Genomic DNA, 27,998 nt, shown 5'->3' with positions numbered 1-27,998 from the left:
GAGTTGTTACAACTCCGATGGATCGATGAGGTAGTCGAGGATGACAGAACGAAAGAAAGAGAGAAGAATCTGATATGTATGCTTACACAGAATGCAAACGGTGATCGTCTCCACAGCAAATGTGGCTCGTTGCGTTGCTCTTCGTGCGGACTCTCCCTGGGCGTGCTATTGACACCACTTTCTGTGTCCTTTTCCGCTGTAAGCTCTTTGAGAACACATTTTTTTTTCCAGTATTGTATCTTAGCCCCCGAACGGCCGCCTCATACGCCCACCCCGTTGGTTCCGACGCAAATCTCCAGCAACACATCTGTCTCCGCCTCAAGGTTCGGCTTCTTTTCACTCTCGTACCCTTTTGTTTTACATGTTTAAATTCTCTCTAAAGTAATTACAAAAGCAAAGAAAACAAGAAGGAACAAAGCTTTCCACACACTCGCATTCAGCAGTATTTACTTCTATCTATCCGTACATTGTACAGCGTCGACCACCATGAGCTCCACTGCCGCGCCACGACCAAGAGACGAGCCTTCCGCCACAACAGCCACCACCAGCACGGCTGCTCCTGCCGGCTCGTCTTCTTCAAACCCACCGCCGTCTCTGACCTCCCCATCTTACACCTTTTCCGCTGAGGCGGCACCTTTCGTTCCGTCCTTCATGCGCGCTGCACCGGCGGCCGGGCTCGACTCCGCCTCCCTGCCTCCGTCGCAGCAAACGACGAGCGCACGAGGAAGCGTTCCTGATGAAGAGGAGGGAGGCGGCGAGGTAGACGGCGGCGAGGAAAACTTCCGACAACACTTTTCGAAGATGTGGATGCTGTGTCTAGAGAAGATGCAGGGGCAGGAGGTGGGCATGCTGATGGACATGATGCCGCTCGACATTCAAGACTTGTACTTTGACAAGCTCAGCGATGAGTACCTGCATCATGATCACGAGCACAAAGATAAAGGCGTGCACGCGTTCTGCGCGGCGCAGAAGATGGTGAAGGAGCTCTCGCCGGAGCAGCTCGTTCACATTGAGGAGTTTTTGGTCGAGACGGACGCGCTCAATCCAGCGGCGAAGCGGAAGCGTGGTAGCGCACATGTGCCGCACCGCGGATTTGGCGATGACGGCGACGTCTGCGACGGCGACGACGACGAGGAGAATTTGTTTATGAACGAGGATGAAGGCATGGGCCTCGAGGAGGAGGAGTGGCTGCTGGAGCAGATGATGACGGCTGCCGGCCACGGTGATGAGGTGGCTGCCGTGAAGAAGCGCAAGTGAGGTGGGATCAGCGGCAGTGCCAATGGGAGGAAAAAGAAGGCTGCTACGTCTCTTTTGGGATCATCAAGTCGAACACTACGAGGCTTTTGTTGCTTAGCTGTCTACTTTTGGCCGAATCAATGTGGGATTTACCTCCCCTCTCCCCCAAGAAAAGAAAGCCTAGAGGTATCTGTCATTTATTGTTTGCCGAACTTCTCGCCTTCATATGCAGCGTCCTCCAGTTTATTATTATTATTATTTCGAAGTGCGCTTTCGGCGCATTAGCAAGAGAAGATGCGCATGAACTCGTTGCTAACCAAAATCAACAACACAAGGAAAACTACACACACCGTGTTTGTACTTGTACTATTGCCTCACTTTGCCGTTATACATTTTTCGCATTTCCTTTCCAGTTATTTCTCAGCTGCTTCTCGGAGAATGAAACAAAGACCATAATAAGAGAACATTTTCGAAGCGATCTCCTGCTTAAAGAAAAACAATGAAGTATGAGGTGCCTCTTGCTGTTGCCAGTTTCGCACGGAAACCCACGCAACTTGAGCAATGAACCAATACTGCGCAGGTTCAACTCGGTTGTTTCCGTGTTTGAAGTTTGTGGTGCGTCTAATACGCCCACCCCTCGTTGCTGCGGCTGCACTGCGGCATCGCAGTGGTCATGAAGGGAGCCTTTACTTAGTTACATCTTCCTTCGCATTTCCCCCTCTTTTTCTCTTACTCTCCATCCACAAACACCACGGTTTTTGTTTTTGCCTTGTACCTGTCCCCTCTGTCTCCTCTGAAGAGGTAAAAACAAACTTTAACCGGCTTCTAAGAAAGCTATGAGCGGTGGAGGCGTGAGCCACGTTTCTCCGCATCATTTCTTCCTCAAGTCGCCTCGTCAGCATTGACACCGTCAGCTTTGACGGTTGCATTAACCTTTTCATTGTGAGAGTGCTCATTATTATTATTATTATTATTATTACTATCTCTTTGCCACCTGTGCCATTTTGATCTTCTTCTATCGGCGTGACTCTTGTATTTGCGGTATAATAAACCAACTTTTCTTTTTTCTTCTTTTGGGTGTTCTTCTTCATTGAACGAAGAATTGGAGCCGTCGCGCGGACACGCAATCCTGTCTGCGAGAACGGTGGCGTTCTGTAGTTGCATTTCACTACGTGGTCAGCTCTGCAAGACAACCGTTGCGTTGACCAGAAGAGAGAGAGACCCGCCAACGTATTCAAGTGTGTCACTCATCTCAGCCGCGAAGTTCATCCTTTGTGTTTTCTGCTTTTTTATGTACTACTCCGACGCACAACATTGGCGTGGTGTGTGAGACATTCGCTTTTTTTTTCTTTCCGGATGGTGTTCACGAAATTCGTGAACCCTTTTATTATTATTTCCAATCAATCTAACTAGTGTTGTTGACATTGTTTCCTTTTGCAGAGAATTTGTGCTGTGTGCACTTGTCCTATCTGGCTTCCGTGATTATCAGTCAATGCATGGACGGGCAAATGCATGCCGTCAAAAGCACATAAGCTGTTTTTCAACAGGCACACCCAGAGCAGAAAAATAATCCACTTTTTCATTCTCTCAAACGCAAGAACGTTTCTTGTCTCTTCCAGCCAATTACCTTCTTGTCTTCTTTTCTTTTCTTTACTCTTTTATTTTATTTTATTTTCTTCTCTCTCCTTTTTTCCTGCCTCAGTGGCTTTATAGACTTTTCAGCTTTACGTTTGTATTGATCCGTCCTCGCCACTGTGATCGTGTGTGGCGTCTATTTGTGGCGCTTCCTTTTGCTCTTTTTCCTTCTTTCTCTGGCGGTCTTTCATTGATCATTTTTTCTTTCCCCGCTGTACTTGTGTGTTTACTTCTTCTGTTTTTCTTGTTATTGAAATCTCCGTTTTTCCCCCTTTTTCCCCTGTTTTTCTGTTCCCGCTCCGTGTTCTTTTTGTTTGCCTCGTCTTCATTTTATTTCCCGTCAATTCCTGTTTCTTGGAAAAGTCACTCCTTTTGATCTCCCATTCCTTTTTTTTTTCTTGAGAACTAAGCGTTTCTTTTCCGTTAGCACAGCAATAAAATTGCCGCATGTAAAGACGGCTCGCATCATTGAGCAGCAACCAGAAAGGAAATCAAAAAGAAAAACAGTTTGTGACAGTTTGTGGAGGTGGGGTTGCGGCGCTACTGTACTTTACGAGTACCATCTTTCATGATTGTGTTTTACGTTCTGCTTTTATTTTCATTATTTGTGCATATCACCGATTTAGTGTCGGTGACGTTGCCCGTCTTCACTCGCCACCGCAGTATGACGAGTTTTTTTTCTCCTTTATTCTTAAACGTTTTTGTGCATTTGTATTTTTGTCACTTTTTCCCATTCTCATTTTCTTGTGTTTCCGTTTTTCGTTTGGAAGAAAAAGGGGAAAAAGGAACGAAAAAGAAGTAAACCCGATGAGCAGCAGCCCGGCTTACGGCGCCACATCGCCGTCCTCGCCTCGACCATTGTTTTCACCACGGAAGCAAGTCTCCTTCATCAGCGGGGAGGGAGCAGTGGAGGACGAAGTGAAACCGCGGACGAGCTGGCTGGGCGATGGCGCAGGCGCGCGTGGAGTTACGGCAGACGCGGCGAGTGCGACAGCCCCGCCTTCTTCGCATGCCAGGCATCAGCGGCGACTCAGCGAGGATGTAGTGGTGTACGCTGCACCGGAGAATACCGCACCACAGTGCATGAGCGGTAACGGTGCGGGAAAAGCGCGAGATGCGGACCGCACCCAACTTCATCTTCGTTGTCCTCGTCCCAATGATGACGTTCCTCAACCAGGCGTCTCACGTTCGGAGACTTCGCCAAGGTTAGAGGAGAAGACGATGGAGGTTGACGACCCAGCCGTCTTTGAAAGTCCATCGTACTCTGGTATTGGGGCATCACCGCCGCAGGTCAGTGTTAATCGATCGCATGAAGAGTACGTCACAGCCATCACCACAAGAACAAAAGCAATGAGGATTGACTCCGGTGCACAGGATTACCACATAAACAAGTGCACAGAGCCGGAGATCGAAGCGATGTGGCCAATTTCACCACTGCCGTTAGCGATGGCGTTGCGCACTACCTCTGCCAACAGCACTGCCGCAGCTGTAAATTGTCCGCGTGTAACAGGCGTCACGGGGCCAACACACACGGCTCACATTCAGTCATCGAATCGTTTAAACTTAGTCCCCGGCTGCCCCGCGGCAATGACCACCCGATCTACACGCGCACCTCTACACAAACGCAGGGATGTGCGAGACTCCAACGGCACCTTTGGCGGCAGCGCTGCCTCGGTCACGACGCAGCCTGGCGTGGTCGTCCCACACGTCTTCGGCGTCTCCTCACCCAACGACGACGAACACACGGCGGAGTCCGGCTCCTTCGCGATGGACCTGAGTGAGTTTAGCACGAATGCGTCGCCGCTGCCGCCCTCTGAGCCACCATTGTCGTCGCTGCCGCCCTTCAATTTACCCACCCAACCGTCCAGTCCGCAAGGTGCGCTGCCGCAGACACACATTTCGCTGACGGCTCCACGTGCTCCCATGAATCTGAGGACCAGCCCGCCGCTTTCGTTGTCTTCGTCGGTGGTCATGTCAGCCTCTTTTGCGTCGCTGCCATCTCCACCGCTGGCGAACCCACTGCAGCCGTCTTTCGACTTCCACAGTCCATTAAAGGTGATTCACACAGTGTCCCAGCATGAATCAGCTACGGTTGCGGACCGCTATTGGGAAGCACCAGACGTCAGCGTGTCTACCTCGGCAGCATATCAGGCCCTCTCGCCGGCGCAAGGACGGTATGCAGACGAGGTGGCGACACCGACAGCCGTGTCTGACGCACGGCCATTCCCTCCTGAAGAACTTCATCCCAGCAGGCAGCGCACGATGTCACCACGAGAGATGCGTTCCACTACGCCGCCAGTTCCGCAACAGCAGCAACCGCCCCCACAACCGCCGCTTCCCGGCGTCGATGCGAACTGCCCAGGTCCCTATCAACCTGATTTCGAAACGAGTGCAACCGATGCGTGTCGTACGTTCTCTAGAGCACAGATGTCCGCTAGCCACAGTCAGATAGAGCTGGGGCTGCATCCCTACGAATGTGTTGTCCCTTTCACGTTACCTTCGTCGTCCGCAGGCCCAATGCCGCAACCCACTCCTCCGCACTCTCTTTTCCCTTCACCACGCAACGAGTCGACACGACTACCGCCGTCTCATGTGACGCTGCAGAGTTATGTGAGGCAGATGAAGTCTCCGGCTGCGCACTCCCACAGTTTCTCCTGTGCGTTGCTTACGATTGGGACGTGCTTCTGCGCATTGCCCTTCTGCGGCTGCCTTTTGTTGCTCGGTCTGCACTTTTGGGCAGTCGGGGTGCAGGAGGGGGGCTACCCCGGGCACTCTTATCCCACCCACGTAGGATCCATGTCGCAGAGGGGCCTCACCTTCATGTTAGGGACGTTGCTCTGTGCTGTGGTCATGGGCCTCGGTGGGGGTCTTGCCGTGTACGCGCTGCTCTACCGGCGAGCGATTCGCTATCAGAAATGTGTGTTTGCGCTGTGCGCCAACCTTTCATACGACGTTGCCTCCTCCGATGGAGCGCATGTCGCGTCCAACTTTCTTGAGAGTCCTGGTGACGATTCAGGTTACGCTGCATTGAGTTCGACTGTCACTGTGCCCGGTGTGCGCCTCGACGTTTGCGACTTGACCCCGTCACTCTCCACACTTTCGCGCTGGCATCGCGAGGTCGTTGCTCTGCTCGATGCGTTGGCAGCACCGCAGGCGGCGTCTGGTGAGGTCTTGCCCTTCCTAAGCGTCTCCGCCCCGCATGACCCCTCACCGTTGCTGCCATCCCCGCAAGCGCGTGAGCAGGTGGACAGGCCGTTCTTTAACGCGGTAAGGGCACCTGGTGCGTTGACGGGAGGCGGCGTTGTCGCACGACCCTTTTCGGCGACCAGCGAGGTCTGCTCCATCGGCAGCAGCAGCGGACCGGGCGCGCAGCGAGATCGCGTCGAGGAGGTCGTCCTATCTCGCCGCCCGCAGCACCCCGCCGACGAGAGCCGGCTGCACGACGTTGTCACCGTCGTTGTGTGTCGCTTTCTCGTGCCGCCGCCGCTCTTAGCGGGGCAGCAACCCATCTCCAAGGCACAGCTGAAAGAACTGGAAAGTCTTTCTCTGGAGTTCCACACCCGCCTGCGCCGCGCGGGACTTGGGCGGCAGGTATACATGACGGAGTGCGGCATCGCCGAGGTAGTCTTTTCGCTGAACACGGTGTGGCCCGTCCAGCTCCTTGTGGCAAACGCCACCGCCGTCGCACTGGCGCTGGCGGCACAGAGAGAGTTAGCAGAGTGGTCGCCGAAGTATCGCGGCCAACGTGTGCGGTGGGGCGTGGCGGTGCATCGCTTCCGCACTGTCCTGCGGCCCGCTCGCGGCGGCAACGGACGACTCACCCTTAGCTTTGGCACCCTTGAGTACGATGTGGCCCGGTCCCTGGCGCAACTCGCGGCGCTGTGCGGCTACGGCGTCCTTTGCCACGCCGACTTCTTCACGGACGCGATGAACGAGGCGAAGGGGCTGCCAGTGGACTACGTGATGGACTGCATGCAGCGGCTGCTTTTGGTGTACCAGCTGCACGACGAAGCTGTGCCAGAGGGCAGCAAGCGGAGCATGGCGGACATCCTAAGCCTCATGCGCGGCGGCCGCTACACCGAGGCGTCCCGGCGTCTGAAGGCGTGGAAGGAGCACGGTGGTGACGGTGCACCTTTTCTGCCTGCTGCGCAGCACTTGCTGTACGTGGCGCGTTTTTTAACTGGCGCACTGAGCCACGGCGAGCGCGACGGGCGCTACGGCACGGCTGTTTTGGACTTGCGCTCCTCCTACGCCTCTTTTGCCTCTTCACCCCCGCTTTCAACAACAGCGGCATCTCTCTTTTCCAGCTTCTCGGAGTGGTTGATAAAGATGCTGATGCAATCGTACTTCCGGCCGCCACCGATATGGGAAGAGGACACCAACGGGGCTTCCGCCGGCCCACAGTGGCACAGTTTTTCTTCTCCCGCCGCCACTGGTGCAGCGGCGGTGGACAACAACGGCAGCAGCAGCAGTCGACAGGCCTCCCCGCCGCCGCGGCTGTTCCACGATGTGGTGAGGATGGCAGACGTCCGCCATGGCAGTAGCAAACGTAGCATCGGTGGCAACGAGGCGGCCGCGCCTGCGACGCCGTCGCGTATGACGTCGCACTACTTCTTTCCTTCCGTTTTCTCTGCACCCGCCAACGCGCACAGCGATCCAAAGAAGCGCGTTGCTTCTCCCCGTACCCTCTTTGGGAATTTAATTGTTTCCTCCGGCAGCGATGCTCACTGGCTGCACAGTCCGCTGACGCTCGAATCATCTGTGCGTGTGGGCAGCAATTCACTGTCGCTGATGACGCCGCCGTCCGCTTTACCTGACCATTGGAGTGCCCGACCCGCTCCCGCAGAACACTTCCCTCCTCCTCCAGCAGGAGGAGGTGCTGCTGTCGTCTCCGTTTCGCCGGCAAGCAGCCGGTTTAGCAGCACCACCGTGATGACGCCTGTGGTGCTACCGCAGGCGTTACAGGAACTCCAGCGACGCGACCCCGCCCCTCAGCCACTCAACCTTGACGACGCCGCGCAGTGTGCCAATGCGGCGACCTCCTCCGCCTTCCCCAACTCACTCCCGCGTAAGGTGCACGTCGTTCAGGAGGATTCCCCCGAGTCGCCTACGCTGCCGCCGCAGTCAGACAGCATGCAGGCACTGCATGCCTCGGCGGTTTCGCCGATCGTGCCGTTGCCGCCAGGTGAGTGTTTGCTGGCGGCACCGGGAGGAAGGCCTGCGGAGGGTGTGAGCGAGATCCCACCGCCGCCTCTTCCCCAGGGCGGTGGCGCGCGACGCGCGCGACGAAAGAGCAGTCTCGACAGCCGCGGGAGCCGTTCACGCGGCCGCAGCAGCTCTGCTTTGCCTGGCACTACGTCGGAGGAAGGCGAGCTCGTTGGTGCGAGGGTCGAAGCAGCTCCCTCTTTCCAACCTTTGGAATACCAACGAGGTGCCGCTGAGGGTGCGATCTGCGTCCCCAGCTCGGTACGGTCAGCGCAATCGCTGACGCTGTCGGGCCGCACACAACAGCGCAGCACACCGTACCCCACGACGCTCCCGCTCTTCTTGGACAGCGCCGCGACACTGCCGGGCGTGGAGGACGACGAGGACGACAGCGGCGGCGGCGACCACACCAACACAACCGGCGGTGACCCCGATCTGACGAGCTTCGCGGAGGTCTCACGGGAGCGCTCGATGACGTCGGTGGCGCAGCGCTCACGTTCGATGAAGTCGGTGCGGGCTGCTTCTACGTTTGCCGCCGTGGTGTGCACCCGCACGCGACGCATCACCGGCGACCGCATCGGCATGACGCAGGTGTTTCAAGGCTTCCATCCGCAGGGATATCTGGTGGCCATTAAGCAAGTAGACAAGCGCTCCCGCAAGCTGGTGCAGCTGCAGCGCAACGAGATCCATTTGCTTCGCCGGCTGAGTCACTCCAACATTGTGCATTTCGTTGGCGACTGGGAGGATGACGCAGCCCTGTGCATGGCGATGGAGTACGCCTGCGACACGTTGACGTCGGTGCTGGATAAATTCGGCCGGCTGTTACCGGGCGTTGTGCGCCACTACGTCTGCGGTTTGCTTCGCGCCCTCGACTACCTGCACAACGGGAAAGGTATCGTGCACCGCGACGTGTCGCCTAACAACATCCTTATCACGAACGCGTCGGACAGCAGCCAGGCGAAGCTAATTGACTTCGGTCGCTCGATGCTGCTACCTCGCTCACGCAGTGTCACGGTGAGCCCGACCACAACGTCTGTTACATCCGCGCGTCTCTCCCGTCAGGGGCCGTCAGAGGGCCGCTCCATACGCAGCACCGACTCGTCACTTCAGCAGCCAATACACGCACCGGTTGTGGGGACGCCGCTGTTCATGTCCCCGGAGGCGTGTCGGGGCTTGGTGCATCCCGCCAACGATGTGTGGAGTGTGGGGGTGATCATGTACCTGTGCTTGACGGGCGAGTACCCGTACCCGGCGGAGGCCTTCGTAGATCCCGAGGCGTTTATCGCGAGCGTGGGCAGCGGCAGACTCACGCCTACGCTTGGTGCGTTGCCCAACTCGACCTCGGTAGAACACGACTTTATTGAGCAATGCTTAACGATAGATTACACTAAGCGCCCGTCTGCCGCGGCGCTGCTCAATCACCCCTTCATCATTGTTTAGCCGTTTTTCTTTTCCTCTTCCTTTCTCTTCCTTCGTATTCTTTCGTTCTCTGACCCCTACACAGTGCGTTTATAACTATGCCGTTGCCCAACGTCATCGTGTGAACCAGACCTTTTGGAATCACAAGTTTCCTGTGAACGCAACTCCTCTTTAAGAAACAATATTTCTGATGGATTCTGTGCGTGAGCACGAGCTTCCTCTGTCAGGGAAAAAAGAAAGGCTTAGTGGAAGTAGAAACTGTAACCATATCCTTACCTGGACGCTTTCCCGTGCTTTGTTTTTGCATCAGCGTTGTTCTGAGACTTTATCGTTAATGCTGCTTGCTTGTCTCCGCGTGAGGAACTGTCGCGGTCGCGTGGTGATTTCGGTAGTGCAGTGAGAACCTGCTAGAATCCCCTATCTTCAAAGCCTTGCAGAGGGGAGAAAAATGGATGTGACTGACATTCAGTCTCGACTTTAACGGCCTCTCTCTCGCGCTTTCTCTTCTTCGCTTCTCCTTTCACCTCAACGCCCGTTTTTTCACGATTTCTTCACGCACATCGGATTTGATTTTCTGCAAGCGCTACGGCTGTTCTCGTTGTTGCTGTCGTTGCCGCACCGCATCACCGTCGACTACGGAGACGCCAACGCTAAAAAAAAACAAAAAAGCAAAGGTTGCAGAGAGACATTATTACTATTATTACTACTGTTGTTATTCTCTCCTGGTTCGGCTCTATTCCTTGACGTAAACGTGGACGTTTCTTCAACGCCACTCAAGCGCACAGCCTATTTTATTTTTAACTCTTATGTGTTTCCGCGCGTTTTTACCCGATCTTTATTATCTTTAGTATTATCTTTATTATTGTTCTCTTCCTCGTTTTGCCCCATTGAAAATAGGTGGTCATTCTTCATAGTGAGCAGCATGAAGCCTTGGTTCCTGCGTGGGAAGGTCATTCACGGCTTCGGCCGCGGTGGGACGCAGCTGGGATTCCCCACTGCCAATATCGAGCTGAGCCAGAGTGCTGTCGAGTTCCTGAAGCCCTACGACAACCAGGTCGTGTGGGGCTGGGGGTGTATCGAGCTCGAGTCGGCGGCGAAGAACGCGGACGCGGCATTGCGCTCTGTGACGCCTGCGCAGCTCGGGCCGTTCCCATTTGCCATGTCGATAGGCAACAACCCGCAATTCAAAAACGCTGATATCAGCGCTGAGGTACACTTCTTACATAAGTTTGAGGCCGACTTCTATAACTGCGTGTTGCGCGTTATCATCGTCGAAACGATACGCATGCAGTCCGCGTTTACCACTTTGGAGGAGCTCATCAAGACGATTGACGGCGATGTCACTTTTACGAAGGAGCACCTGAAGATGAAGCAGTGGGCGCCGTACGAGCACCATAAGATGGTGCAGCCGACGGCGACGGCTGCAGACGTGGGGCTGCCGGAGAACATTCCGTCCTATGGCGTACTTGATGCGTAGCGTCTGTCGCTTTTTATTTGTTTATTCCAGCCTGCGCTGTCTGCAACCGCACGTCCCCCGGTACACCGCGCCATCATAGGAAAAAGAAAGGAGTGCTATGGGGGATGGCGCCGTTGACGATCCATATTTACCTATTTATTTACTCCGTTACTCTTATTACCTCTTCACTATTTGCGGAAGTGGGATAATAAATGAAGCAAAAAAAAGACCCCGTGTGCCCCCGTCGTGCTTCGGGGCTAAGAATGCGGCGTGTTTGCGCTTCGATTATTGCCATGCACGAGTGTAGCTCACTTCGTGTGTATCGCTTATTTCCTCGATGAAGTTCTTTCCATTTAAAGACGGAGCTCAGAGGTGCTTTTAATAATAATAATAAGACTCGATCAATTGAATATCCCTCACGTGTCCCGCTTTGTTTTCTCAGCGTTTCTTCCACCCCATCGTATTCAACCGTTACAGTCGGAGACTTCTTTCGTACACAATGTTCCGCTCCTGGGGTGAGTTCAACAGTTGCGCCACGGAGGTCTTTCATCTCTTCGCAGAGCCCTTGGTCAACAAGAGACGTGAAGTTCTTCCTTCACCTGGTCTTGTACGACAGTCCAACAGTAGCACCACTGTCGAAGAAGTTGGCTTGCGTCGTGCGGGCATGGAGTGCGCCTTCTACGTCCTCTTCGGCCGCTATCCATCTCCGACGCTCCTCACAGACTGCTTCGGTTCCGCGTTCTCGTCCAGCCCATCGCACGTCCCTGCACATTGCCACGCGAGCCGATCGTCGCGTGTCCCAGACATCGCACAAAAGGAAAAGGAAAGAGTGTTTCAAGGTTATTCTCCCGAGGAAACAGCGACGGGGTTGCATTACCATAGCAGCCGTACGAAACTGATCTGTCTAGAGGCCTTCTTGAGATTTGTGCGGCTATGCGCTGAGGAGGAGGGGCCAGGACTGGTTGCCGCTCGTCCCCAGCCTTACCACGCCATGAACGCTGAACCAGACAGCAGTGATTCTTTATCTCTGCCGTCGGAGGCCGGTAAGGCCGCAACGCTGCAGTGCTGGCGTCAATTTGAAAGCGTGGCCGGCGCCAAAGGTTACATAACGTTGGAAGACGTGCGTTCTATTTCGATGCAACACCCTTTTCAGGATGTCCGCGCGGTGCTCGAAGAACCCACGCTGTCTGCCTCTGTTGTCAAACGTGGAAGCTCTGCGACGAAGGATGCTGAGTTGTCCAGGCGCCAAAAGGCGTTGGCGCAGCATGTGCTCTGGATCATGGACAGAGACCACGACGGCAAGGTTTGTTTCGACGACGTGAAGCCCTACTTGTTGGGTTCCGTTTAACTAACAAAACGTCACACCTTGCTGTCTTTTCGCCTTGTAGATGCACTTTCGTATACATTGTTTTTTGATAGACGCTTTCCATGGAAAAGACGAGCACCAACAAAGCAACAACGTGGAGCATCACCGATCAGTGGTAATATCAGAATAATTCAACCGGCAAACGATTCCAACGAAAGCCTCCTTCTGTACAACAAAGCTCACCTGTTATTTTACTTTAATGGCACTGCCAAATTCATCACCTTCCTCCTTTCTTCTTTCTTGCTAGTCCTGCAAGTCCGCCTCTTGGGCAGCTCAGCAATGGTACGTGATGCCATCTAGCATACAGCGTTAAACGTGAACCTTTGCTGCACATTGTCTCTCGTGGTGAACAAGTACGCACACGCGCACGCGATATAGAAAACCTGCGGAAACCGCGTCCATTGAAGAGGAAGGGTGTGCGGAAAGCAAAACTACTCGAATGCCCACACAGGGGTCACAGGTGTACTGGCACCAATTACCAGAGAAGACGCCGCCGTGGCGCAACGCCGCGGAGCTGCGCACGTGCATTCAGGAGAGCAGACAAGCCGCCACATCAATTCTGCAAGCTGCGTGGGATGGGCAGCATCACAGCGGCAGAAAGCGGCCGCGTCTCTTGTCAGAGCACGAGAGGAGGCTGCAGGCGGCCAAACAAAGACGGCGAGCCATCGTGCAGCAGCTTGAGGACCCGCACATTCACCGCGGTGTCGTGCCGGAACCGCACGCGACACCGCTGCGCGTTGTGAACCTCATCATGGAGCACCTCGGCCAGCCTATCGTCTCGCACGCGGAGGCAGACGCTGCGGTGGACAAGATTGTTACGAACTACAACGCACTGACGCAGCAGTCCCAGTCACAGGCCGGCCTGAGGATGGGTGGCCGGGACGGTAGAACGGCAGAGAGCCACCAGAATAGTGACGGCGGCGCACCGACGCGTCGCAGCCGCAGACGGCAGCGCAGATTGGACCCGGTCGCTGCAGCGTCAAAGTCGGTGCTCTCGCAGACGCAACCCACGGACACCCTCCACGGCACGCAGCCCACCTCATCGCAGAACCCGCGACGGCACGGTGTTGGACTCGCCACGGACATGCAGAACTCGCTTTTGCTCGACGTCGTCTGCGAGCTCTGCGGACCGCGTGCACTGCGCTTCAAACGACTCTCACGCGCCGACTTGGGCTCGATGAATTGGCGGGTTACCTCCGTCGAGGCGGTGCCGCACCGTCGCGTGGTGCTGCTCGCCGACCGCCGTGATCCCTACTTCGCGGTGTTGTTTGGTCTGGCGCGTGGGGTGACCCCCGAGCCCTACGTGGTGGCCACCCTGCAGCAGGATGGACGCACCCCCGACTCGCTGCCGCGCTACAGCCGCACCGAAGTGCCATTCACGCAGGTTGTTTGTGTCGCCCCTGCCCCGGTGCCGTGGCGGCGGGTGTGGAAGAACATTTCTGTTTCCGCCTTTCGCAATGAGTTCGCAGCGGCTGTGGTGGAGGTGGAAACCGAGGAGAGCGACAAGGGCAGCCGAGGGGCTTCCGCCGACGCGCATAATGTGAAAGGATCAAGCGACATCCGTGCATCGTTTGCGAACAGCAAGGCACCGCACCGTTCTTCACACAATAATAACCACCGTGATGGATCTCTGTCGGAGCAACAGCTGCCACGCGGGGTGACCCTTCTGGGGGACGATGGAGAGGACGACGACGACGCAGAAGACGAGCTGCTTCCGCCAACCGCCGCCACGGCGGCGCATCCCTCTCACGTGTCGGGATCCACCGGTCCAACTTCACCGCTTGATATCACCAAAACGACGACGATGGAGTCCAAGTGGATCAACACTGCACCGATGTTTGAGAAGCTGGCGCCTTTGATGGTGCACAGCAGCAGCTTGTACGGCTACGGCAACATGACCGACGAGGACGGAGGTCAGCTGGACCCGCTTCAACGGCTGCCTCGCACAGAGGCGCGGGATCGCATGGCCAACGCAAAGCTGCGCGTGTGGTATCGTCGATTGTTGCCGCGTCCCATGGCAGCGGAGCTGATGGGACGTCTCCGCGAGATGAACAACGAGGATTAAAGAAGCGAGGAAAAGTGGACATGAGTAGTGTTTTTTAAACCCGCACAGCAATTAACCTCTTTGTTTGTCCTTCACGGTTTTCCCCTCCATTTTCTCAGCGAGCGATTCGAGTCATTGACAGGCGCAGAAGAAAAAAGAGAACGCTGTCAACACAATTGTTGCTCAACGTCAACGATGCCACATCTGCCGCGAAACCTGAAAACAATGCGCCAACAAAAACGTTTTGAGGTATTCGTATTTTGCAACGATGGCCTACGAAGGTCGTGCATCTCTGTCATCTGCAGCGTTTTTTTTTTCCTGCATCATCATTGCAGTGAAAACACGAAGCTTCTGTTCTATGTAGCGCTTAGACTCATTCTTCTCTATCGTTCACCAGACAAAGACGGCGGCTTTGATTTCTTTCTCTTCGCCTTTGTAACGCTTGCAGCGCTACTGATATCCTCCTTCCTCCTCCTTCCTTCTTGGTTTTGCGACGGTTTTGAACTTGTCCTTCGTGATTTGAGTTTTTATACACGTAAGTCCTCTCAGATCTTCTTTTGCGGTGTCTGTCAGGGCGCTCACAAGTGCTGCGCTCGCGTTCCGCCTTTGCTCTTAGCTCGTTTGCTGCTTCTTCCTACCTGTACTGTCATTTCCTTACTGACTGACAAGTGCAGTACAGCTCGTGCGCTGCCCTTGGACTTTTTAAAACCCTTTTTTATATTGAAGCTGCTGTTTCTCATCAACATCAGGACGACGCTCGTGCTACCCAATTCTGTGCAGTTCGAGCCATCCTCCACGGTGCAGTGGAAATAACACTCCACTCAACCCGCCTTAACAGCTCCAGATTCTTCAACATTTTTTCCCCTTCCATTTCCTCTTTCTTCCCCTGACCCCCCCCCCCCACCTACCGCTGCCCCTTCAGAATCACCGTTATGTCCCAAGGTGCGAATTCGTCGCCGCAGTTCGAAGCGGTGGGTGGTCACAAATCTAGCATTTTCTATGGGCAGTCCACCCGCGACGGTCGCAGCACCTTGCGGAAGACAACGACGGCGTGGGAGGTCCTCTACTACCTCGCCATGGAGCTGGCCAAGGATGGAGAAGAGGGGGAGGGGGAGGCCGATGCGGCGGCGGCGGCATCGAATGGAAGCGACTCGATTCGGATCAAATTCATTCACGCCATGGGCAAACTCGCTTCCCTCACTCCCACGCTCTTCGCTTTGCGCTTTCCCGCGAAGTTTGTGCCGAAAGCGGTGGAGCTGCATCCCTACGTGGGCCAGCGGGGTAAGTGGATCGTGCTGGAGGAAGGCTCGCCAGCCCGCACCCTTGTCGGCCCGCTCTTTCACGAACTGTTTGACGGCGCAGAGAGCCTGAAAGGGTTTGACGGTGAATACGACACCGGCGTCTGGGGCATCGGCCTGGTCAACGAAGCCTCCGGCATGACGAAGACGTGCGCCATGGATGTGAAAATCGGCTTTATTCGTCACTCCCCCCTCACACCACAAGACAAAGTTGCACGCGTGCTGATGAAGGAGCACAATTCGTTGATGCGTCACACAGCATTACGCATTTGCGGCTGCCACCGCTACATTAGCGCCGACCCTTCGAACAGGAGAGGGGAGTCAGAGGGAGAAGCTGCGCAGTTCACGCGCGAGCTATTTGGCAAGGAAATCGGCTACGCGGTCTCCGACGTGGCGGAGCTGAGCACTTGTCTGAAACTTTTCTTTTCTTCTGGGGTGCCGCTGGCGAAGGTGACAGAGGACGGCACGCTGGTCTTTCCTGCAGAGGCGCTGGCGGATGTGAGCGAGACGGAGAAGTGCAAGGCGGACAAGCGCATCGCAGATATCAGGGCAGCCATTCGAGCTCTCTTGCAGTTCTTCGAGGAGACACCGCAGGGTATCTTCCTGCTGCAGCGCATGGCTTTTGTCTCAACAAGCGTGCTGCTTTTCTACGACGCGGCGGCCTCACCGGCGGCAGCGCGGCTGCGGCTCATCGATTTCGCGCGGTCGACATGGCGGAAGTTCAACTATGACGAGTCGACGGTCGGGTTTGTCCAGGGTCTCAAGAATCTTGATGCCTATCTCTCTTAGAGTCGACGTCTTCCTTTTTGGGGTTTGTTGTTGCATCATGCGGTCACGTTTTCTTTTGAACCGGTTCAGGCGCATTGCAAGCAGATCTTACTCTTCAGCGTGGAAGACGTTCTCCTCAATTCGTTTCAACTTCGCAGCAGAGAGTCTTCTGCCAACGTAGTCCAATCTTTCACTACGCTGCTCTTCCGTAATTTGTTGCTACCTCCTTTTCTTTTCTGGTATGTTTGATGTTCGAATTCTTTTCATCTGCGCCGCTTCATCTGCAGCGCTGTTTTTTTTTCTGGTGTTCGTTTTAGTCTCTTGGGGTTATTATTTTTTTCGCTCTTTTAAAATCTTGTTGCTCTGCCGATAAGATAATATATACGTAACGGGGTGAAGCGGGAATTCGTCGTGGACGTAAACCGTATTTCATTTCCCCCTTTTGTCGTTGCGTATGTCGACGTGATCATCCTTGTTATTATTATTTTTTTGTTTTTCTCCCTTGCTCACACTTTTCTTCTGTGTTGTTGCTGCTCCTTATTGTTCTTTGAACTGCATTGTGGACCGCTGGGATGTGCACTGACTGAGAGGGTGCTGTCTTCTTTCGTAAAGATCGATTTTCTGTTGCTTCGTGTTTCCTCTCACTCTCCCTCTTCTCCTCATTTTCTTTGTTCTCTTCGGCATGGAGAATGAGTGACACGCAGATGTTCATTACGATCACGCTCCCTCGCAATTGTGCTGCCTCCTTTCATTCACAATTCGTCTTTGCTTCATGCTACAGTTGTCGTTCATCTCTGCCGGCTCCAGGAGGCTACAGTTTTTTTGCTTTGCTGCGTTGCTGCTTTATAATTCTCTCTCACCAACGTGTACGTTAACTGTTGCTTTTGGGCAGAGCTCTTGCTACCATGTAAACAACTACGCAGCTACTAGTTGATATGGTGCAGCGAAAAGAAAGACAAAAACAACCGGGATGAGTACGGCTCTGAAGCACCTCGCACACGAAGTGAAAAAACATAACGGAAAGGGTGGCACGGGATTCCTTTTGTCCACCATTGTCAGTGGTGGTGCTTTCGCTGCCGTGTTGCCGCAACCCAAATAAGTCCATCTCTTTTTCCTGCGTAAGATCGCTTACGCGCATCCCTTCCGCGCTAACAGTGTGGATGGCTTCTACCTCGTTTGCGTTGCTTGCACCTGCTCTTCCGTTTCTCTCCTTTGATTTCTAAGAATAAACTTTTTTTTTCTGGTTTCATCAGAGGTGACCACTCGCAGCGTGAACGTCACGTGGAACTGAGATTAAGAAGAAGCAACTCACAGCCTCAGAACAGGCTAGCCGCAGAGCAGTAGCGCAGCAGCGCACAGTAGTGAGCAACAACATATAATAAAGAAAAATGAAAGAGGCAGGCGTTGGCAAACCCGACGCGTTCGGCTACACGCTACGCCCTAGTCAACATGAAACCACCAACGATGCCGCCCCGGCGAAACGTACCAGCCGCAGCTCCGAGCTGTCGTCCATGAAAATGGCCAGTGCGATGGCTCTGAATGGAGGGGCAGAGGAGGACGAGCTCGACGTGCGGGCCTCTCAGGTGACAATGGAGGCGCTGGACGTCGACATGCCCGCTAGGGACCTGCAGCTGATCATGAATAGCGCTCTCAGCGCCTACAACAAACACGTCTTCCTCCCCACACGAACCACTTGGCGAAAGGATGAAGGCTCGCGGCGCGAGCTGGAGCGGGATGTGGAACGCACGGCGCTGAGCAGCATCGCGGCCGACATCAAGAAAGACATCACCGATAAGCTCGGCGGGTGCTGGCACGTCATCTACGGACACGACTTTGCCACGTTTGTCACGCATAAGCGGCTCAGGTTTTGCCATTTTCAGATAGAAGGTGCGGACGTCGTCGTCTGGCGTCATGGTGGCTAAGGAGAGAAGGAGCGCACTCAGCGAACACGAAGGAAGCGCAGAAGCGGTTTCGTCGAGAATCGTTGTTTTCGCCGTTTGGCTGTTCGCTACCGCCGTAAAGCCTCACCGTGCGGGCAGACGTGGTCTCGCGACGCTGAAGAAAGAAATGTTGTAAAGCAGTATGGGGACGCTGCGGGTGCGATGTAAACAAGATATCTTTGTTCTCCGTTTTTTTTCTTTTGTGATGCTTTTCGGGGGTAAAGAGCAACGAAATTTGAATGATGACTATTGGATAGGACTCGTTACGTTTTGCTTAGGACGAGAGGTGAGGGGCTTCTTGGCAGGCAAACACGACTGATTTCCTTTAAAAGGTGTTTTGTTGCTTGGTGTGAGAAGGCGCGACACATTACGTCCTCTCTCTCCCTCTCTCCATCTCTGCTACGATGCTCGTGACTCCACTAGCCCGGTTGTTCGACCTTGTGTGCTTGCGGCTTTCTCGTTTTCCTATTTTTATTGTTGCTCTTGACTTTTCTTCTCCGCCTATTCTTGCTGCGTTTCTGTCTCACAACACCCGCGCCTTTGCATCTGCGCTCGTCGACGCTTAGAGCGCACACCCATGGTGCGCATTTAGTCGCAATGGATGTATTACACTCGCAAAATGTTCCGTGCTTGGCACTCGTCCTCGGCGACGAGGAGGCCCTCAATTCCCTACAGGACAGCTTCTCCGCCTTTCCACACGGCGTCACCTACGCGCAATTTCGTCGTCTCCTCCTTTCGTACCTTCACGGAGACGCGGAATTTGAGGCGGGAAACGACGCCGCGAGTTCGCCCTACTCGTCTCTCCCAGCCTCCTCCGACGCTCTCCATTTGCCGTCGCCGTCCTCGTTTCCGCGCACTGCATCGCCTCTAGAAGCTTCCGCAACGCCGGGAGTGGCCCGCACCAGCGGCTCCTCGGCCGGTACATCATCATCGTGTACGGCGTCGGGGATGCATGTGCTCGAGGGTCAGGACACAAATCGCGAGGAAGCCCGCCTGCGCCGCGTCCGCACCCGACAAGAGCTGGCCGGTGTCTGTGCGACGCCGGTCGATCCTCTCAAGCAGCTCTTCAACCGAATCGACGTGCGGAACGAGCAGCGCGTGACATGGGATGACCTGTTGGATTACGTGGTGGCAGAGGCGGGTGCTGGCGCGGCTGAAGCTCGCTACGGTGCCACACGGACGAGGATCTACTCCTTCGCGCGCGCGCTGCAGTGCCCACCGAAGCAGCGCTGTCCCACATCCACAAGCCCGTCCGCGCAGCAGCGAGGGAGCAGCGTAGCGAGCACGTCGGTTAAGTCGCTCACCTACAAGCGCTTCTGTCGGGATGTGCACGGGGCACGGACAGCACGGACACGCACAAAGACCGACAATGGGAGCTCCATCACGATTCGCACAGAAGAGGACCTCTCGCTGATTCGCATTTTGGATGGCTTAGAGAGCCACAACGCCGTCTTTTTTGTTTCCTCGCGCAGCTACCCCTTTCTGTTATACGGGAAAGAATCACTTGAACGTGTCTTCACCGCACCACCAGACATGCTCGGCGGCTCCGTCCCCACCGCCGTCTCGTACCTCGCAGAACTCGACCTCTTCCTCTGTTACTCCACCGACGACCGCCTCCTGCGCGGGTGGTACTGCCTCCTTGCCCAATCCATCGCCACCGTGGCAGTGACCCCGCTGCTGATCGAAGGGTTTGTGCGCCGCATGCGGGTCATGCCGATCTGTTCGCCCACCTACGCCGACTACGCCGAGAGCGTCTTTCTCGGGGACAGCTACGGTCACGTGATGCACGTGACGGCCCCGCGTGGTCGCTGCGGTGGCATGGCGTTCGAGATGCAGCGCATTTACAAAGGCTTGCACTCGCGCTCCTCTGGTGGCCTCGTGGACTTCTGCGTGTACGGGTCGCAGCTATACTCCTCCGGCTTTGATGGCCGAGTGGTGGCGACCTCGCTGCTTACGGGTCAGTCGTCCGAAATCGGCTGCGTCGTGCACCAGCACCTGCACGCGCTGGTGTACGTCCCGGCGCACAACGGACTCGTGGCGGCCACCTCGGGCTCGCGGCAGCTGCTGTGGTGGGAGGCCGGGTCGCAGAGTGCGCTGCCCGGGGTGGCGTTTGACCACGCGGGCTACGGCGACCACACAGCTGCCATTGTGGCTGTGGTGTACGTGGTGGAGTCGGACTACGTGGCCAGCGCCGACTGCGATGGCGTGGTGAAGGTATGGGAGATGGCCACCCACCACTGTGTGCAGTCTTTCCAGAGCAGTCGCACCAGCGGCGACGACGCGAGCGGCAGCGGCGGCAGCGGAGAGGCGGCGCCAGCGACCACGCTCAAATCACGGAGCAGGGCCAAAAGCATCAGCGAGTCGATGGACGGCTTCTCCGCGAGCGCTGGACGCGACATGATGATGTTGACCCACAACGGACTGCATTCGCTCCTCTCGGAGTCGGCAGGCACCCACAACGTCGGCGGCGCTCAATGCCACGCTTTGGTGTACTGCGCGGAGACCGAGGAGCTCATGTGCGGCTTTGCAAACGCGATCACGTGCAGGGGCCTGCGCGGCAACAGGAGCCCATACGTGTGCGACGCGGTGGAGGTGTGCCAGGATGTCCTCTATGATGTGCGCAACCATACCTTTCTGCTGCGGAGTGCGACGCGGCTGGGCGTGTGGGATGGAGTTACCGGGGTGCGGCGGGGGCTGTTGGATCGCACAACGGTGAAAAACACTTCGCACGCGAAGGCGGACATCAAAGCGGTGTGTCTCGACGACCTGGGCAGCCGGGTCTTCCTCAGCGCCGGGGACGGCAACGTGTACGCGTACTCGACGCAGGGGCTGGCCGCCGAGGCCGGAGGTGACGACGACGAGTCGCTTCACTTGTGGAACGCCGCCACCTTCGAGGTCGGGCCGGACGGCAGCCGCACACCGGTTTTCGTAGAGAAGATGCACTTTTCGTCGACCTTGCGCACGTGGATCGCGATCACGTCAGGCGGGATGTTGCTCGTGCGAAACGAGGCGGACAGTCAGCAGACGGTGGCTGCCGCCACCTTCACCGTGTCTTCGGTTGCGCTTACACACATGCGTGTGGCAGAAGAGCTGGGGCTCGTGGCGGTGGTGGATGCGGAGCACAGAGTGTATTTGTACGATATGGAGGCGTGGACCGACGCGCCGGAGACCCGTTCGCTCGTGCAATACGGCCGCATTGTGGATTTGACCTTTCTCGAAGCCGCACCCGTACTGGTGACGGTGCACGCGGGTGGGGTATGTCGGTGCTGGTCGTGTCCGCCTGCCGTGGAGTGCTTTGAGTTGCTTGGCACCATTTATCATCCACAGCTCCCACCGCCGGCAGCGAGTGAGGAGGAGACGCTGTACGACATTACACGCCCAGGGAGTTCCACATCTGGTGCTGGTGGCCTCTCGTCGGCAAAGTTGTCTGGGTCGATGTCAGCGTCAGGGGACGTGGCAGCGTGTATGGCGACGCAGCCCGCCAATGCATCGTTGTCTCGCACTCCTTCCGCGCGTCTGCTGACAGCGCCTTTTCGGGATGGCAATTCGTCCTTTTCAAGAAAAAACGCGTCGCGACACCCCGTCGCCAAAGCCGGGACAGATGAACTGACAGACAGCAAGAGTGGAGCGGTGGCGGGGCCTGGGCACACCAATGATCAACAGCCCTCCGCAAACGGGTCCTACACGTGGGCAAATAATACAGTGGACTTTGGTCACGCGAGTTGCCCAGACGCTCGCGATCATCAATCGGTTGCGCCGGAGACTCTCATTAAAAATTCTGTAGCGCGGACACCGACGCTCTTAAGGGAAGAAAAGGAGTTCACCGCTGTGGGCTACGACGGACAGAGCCACCACCTTTTCCTCGGTGACACGAAGGGTGTAGTGCACGTTTATCGCGTGTGTGAGATGCTCCAACGGTACCGACTGCCCCGCTGCTCCTACGCCGCACGGCCGGCATTTTCGCTCTTTGCGGCAGGGCGGTTGAATTCTACTGACAGGGAGAACAAGGACGGCGAAGAGGGAGGCAAGGGCGAGGCGCCGGTGCACACGCCCTGTGATCCTGTGCGGCTGAGGTCCGTGGAGGTGCACGATCTCCATCGTGACCGCACCGTGCCGCGTAAGCGGAACCTCAGCCTCGTCGCGGCGGCGCGCTTACCGCAGCACCAGCTACAATCGAAGTCGAAGCCGCACAGTGAAGCGGCTGGCTCGGTGGTGTGTGTGCGTTGGCTCTCCAACCGGGGCGTTCTCGCGACCAGCGGCAACGATCACGAGGTGTGGCTGCTGAATGCTGAGGGCGACAAGCTGGGCTTTCTCTCCGAGGAGCGCTTACCGCCACGACCAAGGAATACACCGTCGACGACACCATCACCGCCGCTCCGCGACATGCCGGGGTCGGAGTCTCTCGCCATGAGTTTGTCCCACGGAAAGTCAGCGAGGCCGGACGATGCCCTGCCGTTGCAGCGGCCCTTCTTTCTATCGCCTACGCAGGCAGCCGTGGCAACCGCAAATGTGTTTGCGGGGCCACCACCGTCCACGGGTGTGCTGCCGTGTTGTACGCATTCGAACCTCTCCAGAGACACGTTGACAACGAACACGTCGCATTTTCTTCCTTTGCAACCCAAAGACGACGACGGCGGTGTGACAAGTGCGACAGCAACGGCAGTTCGCGGTAATGTCGCCGAAGTGCGTGCGGACAAATGGGACGCTATATCTCTCCAGCCCCAACCCGTCGCTGGTGACCCGCCGCATCCACCACGTCCGGCGTGTGAACTGGCAGATTACCTGACCCTGACCAATTTGAAAACCCCGCTGGAGAACCCGAAGTCGGATAGGAGGGCTGGGGAGGGCGGCACCGTCGCCGCCAACAACACCACACCGAACTCCTCCCAGCGCAATTCTTCTTCTTTCCCCGCCGCGTTTCTCTCTTCCAAACCCCTTCCTCTTCCCCAGGCAACAGAAAAGAAGCCCGTGCGTCGAACGTCGAAGCCGCCTCGCTTCACCAAGTCGGGCTACGCAGTTCCGAGTGTTCAAGCAGCCGACGCAGATCAGCAGAGAGGTCCTCATCGCGCAACCGACGATGCAGTGGCGGACAACGATGCGAACGCTTCTCCTTCCGTCGCTAACGTCGTCGAGGGCCCTCTCCTTCCCTCCGGGCAACGCCTCTGTAGCCCATCCCTACAGCACGAAAGCGTACGTGAAGGTGCTGAGGGAGACGCCTGCTCACGCATCTCCTGCAACACAGACGCGCCGACGCTGCCGAACGCGACGGTGTTGCCGACGCATGTGTATTTCCCTTCGAACATCCGTCGTGCGTCCCCGCCTGTCACACCTACAAAACCGACGGAGGCGGACAACGGCACCTGTGAGTCGCCTCTGTGTATGGTCACAGGTGTGGCCTTTCGGCAGCCATCGACGCGACAGGGCCAACAAGAGGACACGGCGTATTCTCCCCGGATCGCCGCAGAGAACGACCCATCAGCCTTCTTCACACGCATTGTACCTCAACGGGGGCCGCCCGCGCTCACATCGGTGCTAGGACCAAAAACAACCGGCGATGCAGCCAGCCGCGGAAGATTCGGAGCACCAGAAAAAGGTCGATTTGTCTCGCCGCCGGGTGCGGCTCGTATGGGCGCGATGAACTTGCCGACACGGCTCGCTGCCCCGGAGTACGCAGCCCCGCCAAAAGGTACTGCGGCACAAGACTTGCCCATGTTGGCCTACACCTCTCCAGGAGAAGAGAACGAGACGTTAGGGCTGTACTCGCGAGAGCTGCAGCAGCGACTCCGTCGACCACGTGGCTCAGACACATGACGACGTCGTCGGGGACGAGCGTTGCCTGTGCTTGCACGCTTTGTGAAGCCAGCGAGAAGAATGACTTTTTCTTCTTCACCATGGTCGTTATAAAGCACGCAAGGAAGAATCCCAAACCTGGAAAAGGCGCTCCGCACGGCGTATGCTCACCAAAAAGGTACAGTTGGTGTTCGTTTCTCCTAAGTGATATACTCTTCTGTTTTTGTTTTCGCCTTTTCCAATTTTCTTGTTGGAATTTGAAGATGTTTTCTCTTTTTCTTTCTCCTCTTACGTAGTCTAGTTCTCTGCACTTCAGCAGACAAACTCACAAACACACACATGTACACATCAACAACCACAAAAAGGCAGCGTGGCTGTTTTTATTATCTTTCGTTCCTAGTAGACTACGGTTTTTTTTCTTCCTCAACAACAAAGTTTCAGCTATCGTCTTTTCCAAGGACGTGTAGAAGTTATCTTTTTTTTTTCATATGTAGCCTCCTGCAGTCTATGCGACTGTACGTTCTTGTATAAACACAAAGATGATTAAAGCAAAAAGCTAAAGAATGTCGCCGGAAAGCAACCTCCTGTGGATCTCTTCTCAGCTAACCTGTTCAGCTACCAACTGTTTGAGCGGTCTCAGCGCGCGTAATCTCAGCTGAGTCGAAGAGACACAAACGCGTGTGGCTCTATTCCTCGCAACGCTGGAAGGTGGCTGATATATGTAAGATAGACGTCTGCAGCGAATGTTAACTCTCTGGTGTTTGATTGTTTGCGGATGCACTTTCCGCAAACATTTGTTTAGTTTTCACCAACGCACTGCCCCTATCGTCTCTCCTTCTCTCAAACTCGATTTTTTGTTTTTTTCGCCGCTGTGTCGTTGAGCGCTACCACCCCCCAAAAAACTACTTCACCACCACAACACACAAAAAAAAAACCCTTACTGCCTTCTTTGAAGTATCTTTGTTAGCTGTCGTTTCTGCTTTTGCTTACCGTGCGTTCTTTTTCTCCGCTCACTGCATTAACTATCATCTCCGAAAGGTACTCCATTTTTAACAACACAAACGCTTCCGACTACGCTGTTTCTCGTGAGTCGTAGCTGTCGGATCTAGAACCCTTTCTTTTTCCTTTGATGAGTAACTCTCGAAATTCGAACACCTAAACCAACTACCAAGAAAAAAGGGAATCAACCACCACAACGATCATATTTTTGTTTTTCCAAAGTGTTCTGTTCTATTGCTGCAACGGATTCACAAGTTGCAGTACATTTAAAAGAGTAGCGTGTTGCGCCGTGTGTAGAAGTCGTCGCGCCCTGTTTTTTCAGTGTTCATATTCCTGGTCCTGATCTCGGTACGGTCACCTCCCAAAATATAACTCCTCGCCCCTTCCTCACGCTGTAAAGATTCTGAGGTTTTATTCCTATTTTGCTACCCTTATCCTCTCTTTTTTTTCTCGTGTTCAGCGGTTCGGATCTCGAACACCTACGCTACCTTTACTCTTAGGAGCGACACACGTAACTGTTTTCGGAAAGAGGAGGATGACGGAGGGCACTGGCCATCGCAAGGTGTGGATTGCCGCAGCGGTCTCCACGACGCTGCTCGTGCTCCTGCTGCGGCAGCGCCGTCAGAAGCGCAAGGCGGCCCGGCAAAATGCCGCGAATGCCACCCGCGCTGCTTTGACAGCGGCCGCTCAACGAAGCCTCCTCCCGGTTTTTGTGCGGCCGGAGTCGCTGCCCACTGGGTGGGGCGTCGCACCGCCCGTCTTCTACCCCCCGCATTCGGCGGTGATTCCGTTGGTGCTGCCCAGCGAAATGGCGGAGGTGGAGCGCAGCAGCCATCTTGTTCGAAAGGCGAACGTGGCGACTACCGGAGTCGAAAAGGGCGGAGAAGGCGCCTCTGCGTTTATTCTGTGCAGCCACACGGGCGTTGTGACGGTGAAGTCAACAGACGTGGACAGTGATGAGGCCTCTTCAAAGACCTCTGCCGACACGGAGGCGCGGCGGCAGCAGCAGTTGACCGACCTCCTTGCGCACCACCCTGTCCTGAAGGGTCAGTTTTCGGTCCTTTCGACGCAGTGGACTTCCATTGCTACCGTTTTTTCTGAACCAGAGAAGAAAGACACTGCTGCACCAGCGACTCCTCCAGCAGCTAAAACAGGGGATGCTGCAGATGCGGTGTCGCCAGTTTTTACGCACCTCTTGGAGGGCTCAGAGAACTGTGTGTTGCTGGGTGGTGTGAACGGCCCCTACTTTGTCGTGGCTGTCCTCAGCGGTTTTGAGGGAACCTTCAGTGGCGCCGCTGCGTCTGGCAATGCCGACTTGTCGACTGTCTCGCCCAAGGCTGTTGCGGCTGCCACGCCGGACGGGGGTAAGATCCCCACGTCAGCAGCTGCTGTCTCCACCGATGTTGTCATGGATCTTGCCGGTGTGACTCGTGGGATAGTGCAGGCGACGTTAACTGTTCCATTGGCCTCGGCGGACAAGGGTGTTTCTTCCTCTGCCTCGTCCCCCTTCGATGCCCGCTTGCCCGGCGGTGCAGCCTTCGCGGTTCACCGTGGCTATTACCGAGTACTGTGCGTCCGCGAGGGCCGCGAGCTGGAGTTGTGCGTGCCGACCGAAGTTTCCGTGCGTAGCATGTTGGGCAACCAATCTCTCACCACGACAGCAGAGACGTCGGTCGACGCGGCCGCGGCGCAGGACGTACTCCTCACCTTGATCGTTGAGCCGAATCCGTTTTCCACGCAGGAGGCCGTTGAGGTGCGGGTGACGGAGGAGGTGTTTGCGGCCTTGCTGGAGGCGCCGGATGCAGCGGCGGCAACGCTCTGGAGGGGGAGCGGCGCCACAGCTAACGCACACCCGGCAGCAGCCGCGGCGTTCCAGGCGGTGACTGCGCGCCCACTGGCGGCTTCCACGCACGTACGGGCGAACATGGTGACGATGGTATACGCCCAGCCCCAACTCGGGGTGCTCTTCTCGGTGTCCCCTCGCTCCTCGGTGGTCTATGAGCCTTGGATGACGGACCTCCCCACGATCTTGTACTACCCACTGGGTGAGGACGTTATGAACGACGGCGAGGACCATCAGGCGCCGCCGCTTATGTCAATCGAATACGTTCTCGAACTGCCCGATACGTGGGAGGTGCAGAAGAAGGACAGCGAGGAGCTGCGTCACAACGTTCTTTTTCACTTCACCAACTGGGAGGCGGCAGCGGTGTCGAGCAGCATGACGGAACTTAGCGGCATGCGCTGTGTCATGTTCCACGAGGCGCGTGACGGCCGACGCTGCCGCTCGTACATCTTGCCTCGCGACTCGACGGTTCTGATTGTGCGCTGGGAGACGTCGGTGGAGACGTGGGAGAAGTACCTGCCGCTGTTCCAGCAGACCCTCGACACGCTGCACATCGACAGCGCCGCGATCACGAAATAAGAAGATAGAAGTCATGAGGGGATGAAATGCCGTTGTTTGTGATTTCACGTTTCGTTCTTTTCCATATTTCGTGATGTGAAGCGCTCGCATTCCTTTTTCGAGTTTTCATCACAGAGGCTTTTTTTTTTGCTAGAGAACAAATCTCTTCTGTTTTGGCGTTCTCCATTGCTGATTTGTTATTGCACACTCCACTTTTGGCTGGAACTCGCGTGCTTAAAAAATAAAGGAAATGAATGTGCGCCGGTACTTTCTGTTGCGTTGCGTTACTTTTCGTGGTTACCGTGCATCTTGTTGGATGTTGTTGTTTGTGGCGCTTAAGATAGACCGGTGACGTAGGACACCTGATTTCGCTTACGTGTTTGGTGAAGCAGTATATACATATACATATATATATATATATATATATATATATATATATAC

The 27,998-nt window shown here is 55.7% G+C and overlaps 9 protein-coding genes across 15 annotated transcripts; all 9 read left to right on the top strand.

The window, feature by feature from the left end:
* Positions 1-202: 202 nt before the first annotated feature.
* Positions 203-1,257, top strand: ABB37_00552 (hypothetical protein; the record flags this gene model as incomplete). Of its 3 annotated transcripts, none has more annotated exons than XM_015796785.1 (1): positions 203-1,257. In XM_015796785.1, the coding sequence occupies exon 1, from the start codon at positions 487-489 to the stop codon at positions 1,255-1,257; it is 771 nt and encodes a 256-aa protein (XP_015664793.1). In that variant the 5' UTR covers positions 203-486. The 3 variants fall into 3 exon arrangements, with proteins under 3 accessions (XP_015664793.1, XP_015664792.1, XP_015664791.1); XM_015796784.1 differs by having other exon boundaries at positions 323-1,257; XM_015796783.1 differs by having other exon boundaries at positions 382-1,257.
* Positions 1,258-2,034: 777 nt separating this feature from the next.
* ABB37_00551 (putative protein kinase) lies at positions 2,035-9,516 on the top strand (the record flags this gene model as incomplete). Its single annotated transcript, XM_015796782.1, has 1 exon — positions 2,035-9,516. The coding sequence occupies exon 1, from the start codon at positions 5,668-5,670 to the stop codon at positions 9,514-9,516; it is 3,849 nt and encodes a 1,282-aa protein (XP_015664790.1). The 5' UTR covers positions 2,035-5,667.
* Positions 9,517-10,075: 559 nt separating this feature from the next.
* ABB37_00550 (riboflavin kinase/fmn adenylyltransferase-like protein) lies at positions 10,076-10,972 on the top strand (the record flags this gene model as incomplete). Its single annotated transcript, XM_015796781.1, has 1 exon — positions 10,076-10,972. The coding sequence occupies exon 1, from the start codon at positions 10,418-10,420 to the stop codon at positions 10,970-10,972; it is 555 nt and encodes a 184-aa protein (XP_015664789.1). The 5' UTR covers positions 10,076-10,417.
* Positions 10,973-11,392: 420 nt separating this feature from the next.
* Positions 11,393-12,299, top strand: ABB37_00549 (unspecified product; the record flags this gene model as incomplete). Of its 2 annotated transcripts, none has more annotated exons than XM_015796780.1 (1): positions 11,393-12,299. In XM_015796780.1, exon 1 carries the CDS (start codon positions 11,451-11,453, stop codon positions 12,297-12,299), a length of 849 nt encoding a protein of 282 aa, XP_015664788.1. In that variant the 5' UTR covers positions 11,393-11,450. The 2 variants fall into 2 exon arrangements, with proteins under 2 accessions (XP_015664788.1, XP_015664787.1); XM_015796779.1 differs by having other exon boundaries at positions 11,428-12,299.
* A 264-nt stretch (positions 12,300-12,563) lies between these two features.
* On the top strand, positions 12,564-14,382 carry ABB37_00548 (putative class I transcription factor A subunit 2; the record flags this gene model as incomplete). 3 transcript variants are annotated; one of them, XM_015796778.1, is made up of 1 exon in its annotated part: positions 12,564-14,382. In XM_015796778.1, the coding sequence occupies exon 1, from the start codon at positions 12,757-12,759 to the stop codon at positions 14,380-14,382; it is 1,626 nt and encodes a 541-aa protein (XP_015664786.1). In that variant the 5' UTR covers positions 12,564-12,756. The 3 variants fall into 3 exon arrangements, with proteins under 3 accessions (XP_015664786.1, XP_015664785.1, XP_015664784.1); XM_015796777.1 differs by having other exon boundaries at positions 12,573-14,382; XM_015796776.1 differs by having other exon boundaries at positions 12,589-14,382.
* Positions 14,383-14,900: 518 nt separating this feature from the next.
* On the top strand, positions 14,901-16,448 carry ABB37_00547 (hypothetical protein; the record flags this gene model as incomplete). Its single annotated transcript, XM_015796775.1, has 1 exon — positions 14,901-16,448. Exon 1 carries the CDS (start codon positions 15,294-15,296, stop codon positions 16,446-16,448), a length of 1,155 nt encoding a protein of 384 aa, XP_015664783.1. The 5' UTR covers positions 14,901-15,293.
* A 1,202-nt stretch (positions 16,449-17,650) lies between these two features.
* Positions 17,651-18,349, top strand: ABB37_00546 (putative mitochondrial hypothetical protein; the record flags this gene model as incomplete). Of its 2 annotated transcripts, none has more annotated exons than XM_015796774.1 (1): positions 17,651-18,349. In XM_015796774.1, the coding sequence occupies exon 1, from the start codon at positions 17,816-17,818 to the stop codon at positions 18,347-18,349; it is 534 nt and encodes a 177-aa protein (XP_015664782.1). In that variant the 5' UTR covers positions 17,651-17,815. The 2 variants fall into 2 exon arrangements, with proteins under 2 accessions (XP_015664782.1, XP_015664781.1); XM_015796773.1 differs by having other exon boundaries at positions 17,680-18,349.
* Positions 18,350-18,932: 583 nt separating this feature from the next.
* On the top strand, positions 18,933-24,178 carry ABB37_00545 (hypothetical protein; the record flags this gene model as incomplete). The annotated part of the gene is made up of 1 exon (XM_015796772.1): positions 18,933-24,178. Exon 1 carries the CDS (start codon positions 18,965-18,967, stop codon positions 24,176-24,178), a length of 5,214 nt encoding a protein of 1,737 aa, XP_015664780.1. The 5' UTR covers positions 18,933-18,964.
* A 933-nt stretch (positions 24,179-25,111) lies between these two features.
* Positions 25,112-27,578, top strand: ABB37_00544 (putative mitochondrial hypothetical protein; the record flags this gene model as incomplete). Its single annotated transcript, XM_015796771.1, has 1 exon — positions 25,112-27,578. The coding sequence occupies exon 1, from the start codon at positions 25,692-25,694 to the stop codon at positions 27,576-27,578; it is 1,887 nt and encodes a 628-aa protein (XP_015664779.1). The 5' UTR covers positions 25,112-25,691.
* Positions 27,579-27,998: the final 420 nt, after the last annotated feature.

The sequence above is a fragment of the Leptomonas pyrrhocoris genome (genome assembly GCF_001293395.1).
Source record: "Leptomonas pyrrhocoris isolate H10 chromosome Unknown, whole genome shotgun sequence".
Taxonomy (NCBI): domain Eukaryota; phylum Euglenozoa; class Kinetoplastea; order Trypanosomatida; family Trypanosomatidae; genus Leptomonas; species Leptomonas pyrrhocoris.
The sequence above is the reverse complement of the archived record's forward strand: the minus strand, read 5'-3'. Positions and strand labels throughout refer to the sequence as shown.